General features: G+C 50.1%; 1 protein-coding gene across 2 annotated transcripts in view; it reads right to left on the bottom strand.

The window, feature by feature from the left end:
• Nucleotides 1–10,128, bottom strand: part of OPA3 (outer mitochondrial membrane lipid metabolism regulator OPA3) — a 70,166-nt gene extending 60,038 nt beyond the window's left edge. Inside the window, exon 1 of one of the 2 annotated variants that reach the window (XM_059382481.1) lies at nt 9,880–10,128. In XM_059382481.1, the coding sequence (XP_059238464.1) occupies nt 9,880–10,021 (142 nt within the window). In that variant the 5' untranslated portion in view covers nt 10,022–10,128. The remainder of the gene's footprint in view (nt 1–9,879) is intronic. The other variant, XM_059382480.1, reaches the window with a different exon arrangement.
• Between the last annotated feature and the right edge of the window lie 416 nt (nt 10,129–10,544).

Here is a 10,544-nt window from a genome sequence, read left to right as displayed (position 1 = left end):
TTTGGGGAGCCTGGGTGGCTCAGTGGGTTAAAGCCTCTGCCTTCGGCTCAGGTCATGATCTCAGGGTCCTGCGATCGAGCCCCGCATCGGGCTCTCTGCTCAGCAGGGAGCCTGCTTCCTCCTCTCTCTCTGCCTGCCTCTCTGCCTACTTGTGATCTCCATCTGTCAAATAAATAAATAAAATCTTAAAAATAAAAAAGACTTATTTTTTAAGTAATCTCTACACCCCATGTGGGGCTTGAACGTATAGCCCTGAAATCAAGAGTTGTGTGCTCTACTGATTGAGCCAGCCAGGTGACCCTGCTGTATACAATTCTCTACTGTCTTATTAATAATATCCTTCCCTGCTGTTAGAGTCTAGAAGCACCATTCAGCCCCCTGACCTCCCAGATAGCAAGTGGTGGTATGAGACTCAATTCTGGCCAATAAACAGTGAAGGAAGTCTCTTGGGGTCTTCCGGGAAAAGACTCTTCTATCTGAAGAGCACACTCACATTTCCCAGTCCCACCCCAACCCTCAACACACACACACACACACTCACATACACATACACTCCCTCCCTTGGACACTGCTGTATAAAGGCATAATGTCTGAATCTCCAGCAGCCCTCTGAAGCCTTGACGAGAGGTACTGCCTGAACACAAAGATGGTAGAGACAGAAAGAGTCCCGGGTCCCTAAGGACACCACCAAGCCACCAAACCAACCACAGAGTCACCTTCCTCCACGAACAATAAATATCCTTTTGATTTAGGTTTAATTAAATTTCCTGGCTGGGTTTTCAATTAAGCACAGAGGAGCACCAACTGATTCGTATCTTGCTCTTTCTTTCACAATAAGCACATATGACTTTTGTAAATTTAACAAGTTGCTACAGAAAACTTCAAAGGAGGGGCACCTGGGTGGCTCAGCTGGTTAAGTGTCTGCCTCCAACTCAGGTCATTATCTCAGGGTCCTGGGATCAAGCCCTGCATTGGGCTCCCTGCTCAGCAAGGAGCCTGCTTCTCCCCCTGTGTGCGTGCTCTCTCTCTCTCTCTCTCTGACAAATAAATAAATATATAAATAAATAAAATATTTTAAAAAAGAAAACCTCAACAGAGAAGAAAACCCTAAAACCCTGAAATAACAAACTTTGATCCAATTTAAAGAGAGGGATAATAATGGCTACACACTAGGCCCTCAGCAGAGGGTAGCTGCTGTAGCTTTACGCTCATCGAAGGCAGGGCCTGGGTGGGTTTGACAGCAAAGGGACAGCTTAGTACACAGGGGGACTGAGGGAGCTCCTGAGGCCATCACCAGCTCTGTGGGGGTATGAGCTAGGGCTGACTGGAGCTGGAGAGCAGGAAAAGAGGAGGAGCCAAGAAGCTGGAAGGCGGGTAGGACTCCAGGGAGGGACAGAGGCACATCCTGGGGAGGCCGAGCCTTCAGGGAAGGTCTCTCAGGAAATGACTAGAATCTCAAGGAGGGATGAGCACAGAGGAGTAGACAAGGTATTTCTCTGGGGCACAGGAAGAAAATGTCAGAACTTCTGGTTATGCTTATGTCTTGAAGGAGGAAGAGGGAAGGAAGAAGAAGGAAAAGAGAAGAGTAACAAGATAAGGGAATGCGGGGAGGAAGAGAAGAAATCGAGCTTTTCTAGTGCCTCTCAGCAGACAGGTGTCAGCGCCCTCTCCTGGCCACTCTGCGTAATGCAGTCCAGGCGGATGGATTCCTGGGGGATATTCCCAGACTGATTCAAACCAGCCCCACAAAAGGACTTCCTAAAAAAGACTCCTGCTCGGAAACCATGGGCTGAAGATTTAACAATGTGAGCTCTGGCAAATTCCAACAAGCGCCTCTGCATATGAAGGGTGGGCCTGAAAAAGGAGCAGCAGGATTAAATGGAGCCAAGGGCATGCTTCTCTCATTTGGCTCTCTGTACCTCCCTTAGGTCTTTGCCAGCTCTGACAGCTGAACACAAAGAATGTCAAAACTAGACTCTTACGAAAGGCTACACCAAGAGTTTCCAAATGTATTTAACAATGTCTGCATAAGAAAATATTTTTAACTAGAGCAAAAATATTTGGGCGGCCATAAATACATAAACTAAAATATTTTTAAAATATTAATTCCAGGGATGCCTGGGTGGCTTAGTGGGTTAAGCGTCTGCCTTGGGCTCGGGTCATGATCCCAGGATCCTGGATCAAGCCCAGCCTCAGGCTCCTTGCTCAGCGGGGAGCCAGCTTCTCCCTCTGCCTGCTGCTCCCCCTGCTTGTGCCCTCTCTCCCTCTCTGACAAATAAAATCTTTAAAATGTGTATATTAATTCCACACCTCGGGACGCCTGGGTGGCTCAGTTGGTTGGGCAGCTACCTTCAGCTCAGGTCATGATCCCAGTGTCCTGGGATCGAGTCCCACATCGGGCTCCTTGCTCGGCAGGGAGCCTGCTTCTCCCTCTGCCTGCCATTCTGTCTGCCTGTGCTCGCTTTCTCCCTCTCTCTCTCTGATAAATAAATAAAATCTTAAAAAAAAATCATTTATTTATAATTCCACACCTCCCAATTTTTAAAAGAGATTTTATTTATTTGTCAGAGAGAGAGAATGAGCACAAGCAGGGGGAGTAGCAGAGGCAGAGGGAGAAGCAGGCTCCCTGCTGAGCAAGGAGCCTGATGCTGGACTTGATCCAGGACCCTGGGATCATGACCTAAGCTGAAGGCAGATGCTTAACAGGCTGAGCCACCCAGGCATCTCTGCCACACTTTCTAGTTTTTTAACGTTTTAAAATGCATACAACATATTCACTGTATTATAGTGCTGACCACACACACACACACACACACACACACACACACGGAGAATGCGCAACATGTTTCCTTACCAAGAGACCATAATAAAAGCAGCGTTTGGAGGTCACCAGCAGCAGCCTGGCTATCAGGCAACAGAACTCCCGTGGTGCTCTCGAGATTATAAATAGACTCCAGGGAAGTGATTTTTCAAACGTTCATACGATCCTCCAGACAATGTTAAAAATAAAAACGTCCAGCCCTTCCTTCCCCAGTTGGACCCAATCAGGACCCACAGGTGGCCCTACTGGGTAGGAAGGGGGAGCACCCCACAAAACTTTTCTTCCCCTCTTCAGATGTCTGTCAGCACACCAATCCTCTTGGCAGCTACGTTTCATCTGGTATTTATTTAGTCCTTGTACTGAGCTCTGAACGTCAACTGTGTCATTTCTCAAAGTTCTAGTTGGTTCCTGTTCCAACTTCCTGGTAATTTCTGATTGCACTCATGTTTCCATAGTCCTATTTTATCCTTTTCCCATATGAACATATTTTATACCCACATCTGTTCATTCTGATAGCCACAGTGGAGGTCTTGACCTCCCACGTTTTGTGTTGGCTGACTCTCACTCATGGTGCCTCTTTTTTTGTACAGTGTGTAATTCTGTATCACGAGATAGGCCCCAACTCCACCTGAAGGAATTCTCCAAGGCTCAGTCAGAGGGAGCACTCCTCCAGAGAGGGCTTGTCCTTGTCAGATGCACACAGACCTGGATTCACTCTCAGCTTGCAGCTTCTGGTCTTTCAGAGAGTATAATTCAGTCCCCTAGGCCCACAGGAGGGACAGGCAGTAGGCAGTGTTCTCAGAGGAGACATTTTCCATCTCCATCCACCCCTAAGGTTGTGCCTTTGCATGGTGGGTTTTTTCCTAGTTCACCCTGTCCCCAAAGGGTACTTTTCCTGGGATCTGGTTTCCCCGGCCCAGTGTTCCCACAGGATAGCCCCTGTCCCCAAGACCATGTGCATCTGCCCATATCCCCAGGAGTATATAAGGAACCTTCAGTACTTAACTCCCCTCCTTGGCTCCCTGCTCCTGCTTTCTCCATGCTCTGGGAGGAGTCAGTTTCCTTCTCTGCAGGTACACCATTCCTTTCAAAGGATGCTTTAAGTATTCTGTGAAGCATAAGGTAGTGGGAGGCCCTCTACTCCACCACACTGCCCTCTCTCTGCTTGACTCAGAGAGAGAACTCCAACCCCAGCTCCTAATCAGACACACAGGGTCACTGCCCCCGCTAGTGAGAAGCATTCACGGGAAAGCCCAGAGCCTTCCACCTGTGGTCAGCCTGCGAGCACTGACTGAGGGAAGAGGGACCCATACCACGGGCAGGCAGGAAGTATTGACTGCAGGCCAGGAGTGCACGAGAAGGATCTCAGTGGAAGGTTTTGCATTAAGAGGACAAAGAGGATGAAGACAGAAGCAAGGGCCACAATGCCTAGCATTTCTAGCCACTCAACAAACGTTTATGCGTGGGCTGGGGCACTGTTGAACACTCCATGGGTAGGAACCCATGGGATCAGCCTAATCATATGGGTACAGACAGCGAAACTGAGGCCCAAAGAAGCTCAGTGGCCTGGCCAGGATGACAAGGAAAGTGGCGGGACTGGGATCCACACACAGGCGGCCTAGCTCCAGAGGAGGGGTACTTGGTGGATCAGAACACAGCTCAGGAGGCTGAACTCAAGGTGTGAGCAGGGGAGAATTCTTTTCCTCACCTGTTTTGGCTTCCAGAGGCTGCCTGCACACCTGGCCCACCACCCCTCCTCCACCTTGCGGACCAGCCCAGCAGCATATTCAAATCAGTCCCTTTCCCACCTCCCTCTTTCACTTACAAGGACCCTTATGATTACATTGGCCCGCCTGGATAAGCCAGGACACTCTCCTTAGGCCCAAATCCTCCATTTAATCACATCGGTAAAGTCCCCTCTGTCGTGGAAGTGACACATTCAGCAGGTTCCTAGGATTAAGATGGGGACATCTCTGGGGGGCAATTTGCTGCCTACCATGAGTAGTACACTAGAAAAAGGACCAGTATACTCTAAAGGAATAGGCAGAAACAAACTGGAATTTTCCCACTGCCCAGACACACCCCATGGCCCCTCTGGAAAACATCAGCACTGCCCTCAGCAAGAGCGGGCCCAACCCGCCCAGCGTCACCAACCTTTTATTTTTTTCTCCCCCAGATATCTACCGTGTTTAAAAAGATCCTTGCCGGCACACAGGCTCTCCTTTGCTCTCCCACTGCTTTCTTGCAGTAGATTCAATAAACTTGTGTCTCCTTTGTTGGGCCTCGGATGAATTCTTTCACTGCCCAGCCCGTGCTGCAGGGCCCCACCCAATGCAGCTGCCTCACTTTGGTGGCCCTCCTGAGGACCCTCTGCAGCCCAGGACTCTCCCCTGATTCTCTAGGAATTTCCTGGCACTTCCCCTCGGTGAGGATCCGAAGCCCCAGGGGGAGCCAGCCTGCCAGCCCTTGCCCCAAAGGGTGCAGGATATCCCCTCTTACCCTTTGGAGGGATCCTTCCCTCCCTCTCCTTTCTCTTTTTGGCCCTTCGACAGCCTGACCCTCATACCCTCAGACAACACACTATGGACTCAGATGGGACCCTCCCCTGATGCGGGCTCTCAGCCACTTTCCTCCTCCTCCTCTCCACCTTTCCCTTCGTTCCCGTGGGTCCAGCCACCATCTTGATCTACAGACACATTCCTAAGCGTCTGAGTGAATCCACCAATTCCATATGTGAGTCGTGGTCCAACAAGAATACCATACCATACCATCCCAGGGTCCCCTTTCCTAAATCCCCTGGTTCTCTCTGGCCACCAAGGAAGTTCCCCGAAATCATCTATCAGCATGTTAAACTAACACCATGCTCTGGTCTGTCACTGCACAGAACCCCTGCTAGACCGCCATGTCTAGGAAGGGACAGTGCCCACCCCCCACCATGAAGCAGCTACTGAAGATGAGAACTCTGCCCCAGTGCCAGAGATCTGTCGTTATCCATCTGTGGCTGGGGGTTGGAGGTGGGGGGGCAGTCTAGAGGCCACTTTTAGGCAACAGGCTTGAGCAGTGGAAACCTGAGTAAGCTCAAAGGGCCCATGGTGACCCTCTGGCTGAATGCATAGGCCCATTAGACAGCCCACCTGGAAATATCCATAAGCCCCAGCTGCCCAACAGGTTACTTATAACCAGGCACAGGTACCAAAAAAGGAAAATTCCACATGTTCCCCTACCTCCTCACTCCCCCTCTTTTTTTTTTTTTTTCCCTAAAGATTTTATTTATTTATTTGACAGAGATCACAAGTAGGCAGAGAGGCAGGCAGAGAGAGAGAGAGAGTGAGGGAAGCAGACTCCCTGCTGAGCAGAGAGCCTGATGTGGGACTCGATCCCAGAACCCTGAGATCATGACCTGAGCTGAAGGCAGAGGCTTTAACCCACTGAGCCACCCAGGTGCCCCCTCCCTCCCCCTCTTAACTGTAGCCCCCACCACTGCCTCCTGGCAGACGGACAGTCTCTCCTTTGCTGTCCTGCCCACTGCTCCCTCGCTGTGTATCCAATAAATTTCTATCGAAAGAAAGAAAGAAGGATCCCTGCCTCCCCACCACAGTGCATCACGGATGATCTATGCTCCTGCATTTACCGTTCACACCCACCACTCCGGCCTCTGCTGGGGGAAGACAGCCGGCCCACCCTGCTGAGTCAAAAGAACTTCAGCCAGAGACACAGATGCTAGATGTGCTGGTCAGCACTGGAGGCCTGACCCAGAGCACACAGCTGCTATCAGCTCTGGAAAATTCCGATCACACAGGCAGGGGAGGGGGGCGCACAGCAAAGGGCAAACAGCAGCACGAAGATGGTAACAACCTGATTTTTAAGGTATCAATATCAGAGCAGTCCAATATGTAATAACGTCATGGCCAACTAGACCTATCCCAAACGGAGCTCCTGGTCCTTTCTGTCCAACCAGGTCACGCCCACTCCAGGGGAAATCCTGCCAGCATGGTCTTCTAAACAAATCTACTGGGTATTCATTACCAAGGGGAAAAGGAAAGGTTCTTTCAGTGGTCACCACCTTAACGGAGGGATCCAAGTCTCCATCACAAATGACGGAACAAACAGACATTAGGAGCCCCCTGAGGTGATGTCCTCAGGACACACCCTCATGTGTATGGGGTTCTTGCCAAAGATGCTCAGTGTGAATCAAATCAGAGGAAGTAGTCAGAAAACTCCAGGTTGTGAGACACTATGGGACAACTGGCTTGGATTCTTCTACATGTCAACGCCCTTTAAAAAAAAAAAGAAAAGAAAAGAAAAAAAGAAAAAAACAAGAACATGAGTAGAGAGGAGGATCAGTAAACTTCTTCTGTAAAAGGCCACAGAGTCAATATTCTAGATCTGTGGGCCATAAAACCCATCTCTGAAGCCACTGACAATATGTAAACCAATGGGTGTGGCTGTGTGCCAATAAAACTTTATTTACAAAGACAGGCTAAGGGCGGGATTGCTGGGCTCTGTAGATTAAAGGATATTAAAGAGGCACGCTGTGCTCCCTTTGGCAGCACATATACTAAAAACAGCCGCTAATCAAAGGCAGTGCATGATCCCTGAGCAGATCCTAGATTAAAAAGAATAATAAATAGGGGCGCCTGGGTGGCTCAGTCAGTTAAGCCTCTGCCTTCAGCTCAGGTCATGATCTCAGGGTCCTGGGATCGAATCCCGCCATCGGGCTCTCTGCTCAGCAGGGAGCCTGCTTCCTCCTCTCTCTCTCTGCCTGCCTCTCTGCCTACTTGTAATCTCTCTCTGTCAAATAAATAAATAAATCTTTTAAAAAAAAAAAATGTCTTCGCTCTTAGGAGACACTGGCTAAAACATTTAGGAGTAAAGTGTCACATCCACAACTTCTTTTCCAATTGTTCACCAAAAAAAAGTGTATACATATATAAACACATCCATATACAAGAATGAAGACAAAGCAAATATGCTGGAAGCTAATAACTAGTGAACTAGGCAGTAAAAGGTATGTAACTGATGACTATCCCATTCTTCCTTTCATTTTTAATAATTATTGTTTTAAGTTTATTTATTTTTTAGTAATCTCTACTCCCAATGTGGGGCTCGAACTCATGATCCTGAGATCAAGCATCGCATGCCCTTCAGACTGAACCAGCCAGGTGCCCCTATACCATTTTTTCTTTCAACTGTTCTGAAGGTCTGAAATTTTTAAAAGAATGGGAGAAGAAAAGTCTCCAGAAACTGACCCTTCCTCCCCACTCACCTCCCACCTTGAAGACCGGGCTCACCTCCTCCCTGCATCCAACTTCTCCCTATGATTGCCAAAGGGATCCCATTAACATATGCCTCAGACCCTGTCCCTCCTCCACTGATACCTTCTGGTGAGACCCATCCACTCAGGAGCAATGTCCACGTAGCCATTCATCAAACTCACCAGGCAAACTCACCTCAGGGCCTTTGCATGTGAGAGAATGCTTTTTCTCAGGTACCTGCACTGCTTGTTCCTTCCTCTCCTCCTATTCTCACTGAGGTCTCCCTGACACCCCATGGAAACTTCCAACCTACCCCTAGACAGTCCTCTTTTTGCCTCCCTCATGTTTTCTCCAGAGCAAGTACTGCTAGCTAATATAATTCATAGTTTAACTATTTATTTTGTTTACTGGCTGGCTACTCCCTCACCCCATCCCCGCCCCAAGAATGTAAAATTCCCAAGGACAAGATTTTTTTGCCTTTGCTTCTTTTCTGTAACCACAGCAACTAAACAACAGCCATATCTTGGTGCCACCCACTGACTTAACATTTGAAATCCATTCACTCCTCATAACAACATAAGTATTATTTACAGCATAAATGCACAGAGCCTATACACAAAATACCAGCGCCTACCTCGTAATTTGTGAGGATTTAAGGATGGAAGGCCTGTGAAGTGCTTAGGTAGGGTCTGGCACAAAGCCGAGTGCCCATTAAATGTTGCTATTATATAATATCCATTGTACAGGGGAGAAAACCGGAGCTCCGAAGGGGTAAGTGACTCGGCCGGGGGGTGGTGTGGGTTGTGCGGGTTGTGCCGATGGGAACCCATGCCAGTCTGACCCAAGAAGACACTTTCTACACCGGGGCGCTAAGACACATCACACGGTTTATGGGAAAGCCAGTGGCAGGAAACAGAAACTCGTTCTGGGATTCAAGTCCTGACCCTGGCATGCACTCCACGTGTGACCTGAGCAATTCACTTCTGGTCTCGAGGCCTGTTTGCTATAAACTGGGGAAGTCATTTCTCCTCCCTGACGTGGGGACAAAAACAAGTGGGGGTCAAAGGAGAGAGCTGATTGGAGAGCACTCTAGTAACTTTCTCCATTCACAGATCCGCAACTCTGGCAGAGGCCCCACAAAACAACACCAAAGGACCAAAAATTCTGCAAACTTTGAGAACCCACACTCAGAAGGAATAAAGGTACGCTCCCCTTAACCAACTGGCCTTGGGGCTCCCTGCTCCCCCTCGACATCATCCCTGCGGTCTGGTGAGATTTTCCTCACCCTTCAGATCCCGGCCCAGAGGTCTCCTCTGCCAGAAAGGCCCCCCTGAACGCCATACCAGGTCAGCAACCTCACCGCCCAGGACAAGAGGGCAACTGAAGCACGGGGTGGGGTTTTGGAACTCAAATTATCTAAGGGTGGCGAGGCAAACCCGAGTTCGGTCCGGTCAAGTCTCTCCTCAGTCCCGCCCCCAACTCCTCTCGTCCTGGGACGTCCCACCCATATTACTACCTTCTCCTCTACTATTGGCTTGTCTGGACATCAGCCTCCACGCGCTCTCTTCCTCTATTGGTTTGTATTGCCAACCCAGGCGCCAGCGTCCCGCCCCGCTCCCTGCCCCAATCCTGAGTGGACTATTGGGCAACCCGCATGCCCTTCTTCCAGGACCCCTCCCTATTGGCTGCAGGACTTTGCCGGTTCGGGCTGTGATTGGTTGTAAACAGAAGTCCATCCCCTGAGCAACCACCAGAGAGGGGTTGGAGAATGAAAAGGTTGGAGGGACGTGGGGTCAAACTCACGCTGAGCCGGCGGGAGGCAGATATAGGTCTTGAAGAACTCGCTTCGGCGGGCGGCCTCCTTAATGCGGTTGGCAAGCGGCTTGCTGACCTGCCGGATGCCCAGGTATAGCAGCTTCGCCATAGGGAACGCGCCCACCACCATCTTGGCGGCCGCACGGGGCACGCGCAACCTTGCTGACTGGGCGGGGCGCCTCGGATCTCTCCCTCCTCCCCCGCCCTCTCGTCTCCGTGCGTGCGTACGTGCGTACGCTCGGGGGTGGAGCACTGCAGGGGCGCTCCCTGATGTCACCGCGTCGACGCTGACGCCTGACGTCCAATCGCTGAATATGCAAATAAAAGGCGGAAGTGAGGCGGGTCAGGGGGCGGTGCCGTTAAACGGCTGTTCGCTGGAGCGTGGTTGTTTTCCCACGCCCGCCTTGGCTGCTGTCACCGTGTTCCTTCGTGACGTCTTGTACTTAGGTGGCTTACCCGCTTATGAGAGGCTCTTAATTAGTCCTAATTAGGGATAATGAGTCCCAGATACGCTTTCCTCTCAGGTTAGAGCTCTGAGCTCTGGGAATAAGAAGAAACCGACCCTGTAGTGAAACATACCTGGGCTGGGATCCCAGCTCCGCCATTTACTTGCTTGTGATGTTAGGCGAGTGACGCAACCTTTGGGGCATCAG

Source organism: Mustela nigripes, chromosome 17, assembly GCF_022355385.1.
Source record: "Mustela nigripes isolate SB6536 chromosome 17, MUSNIG.SB6536, whole genome shotgun sequence".
Lineage (NCBI taxonomy): Eukaryota > Metazoa > Chordata > Mammalia > Carnivora > Mustelidae > Mustela > Mustela nigripes.
The sequence above is the reverse complement of the archived record's forward strand: the minus strand, read 5'-3'. Positions and strand labels throughout refer to the sequence as shown.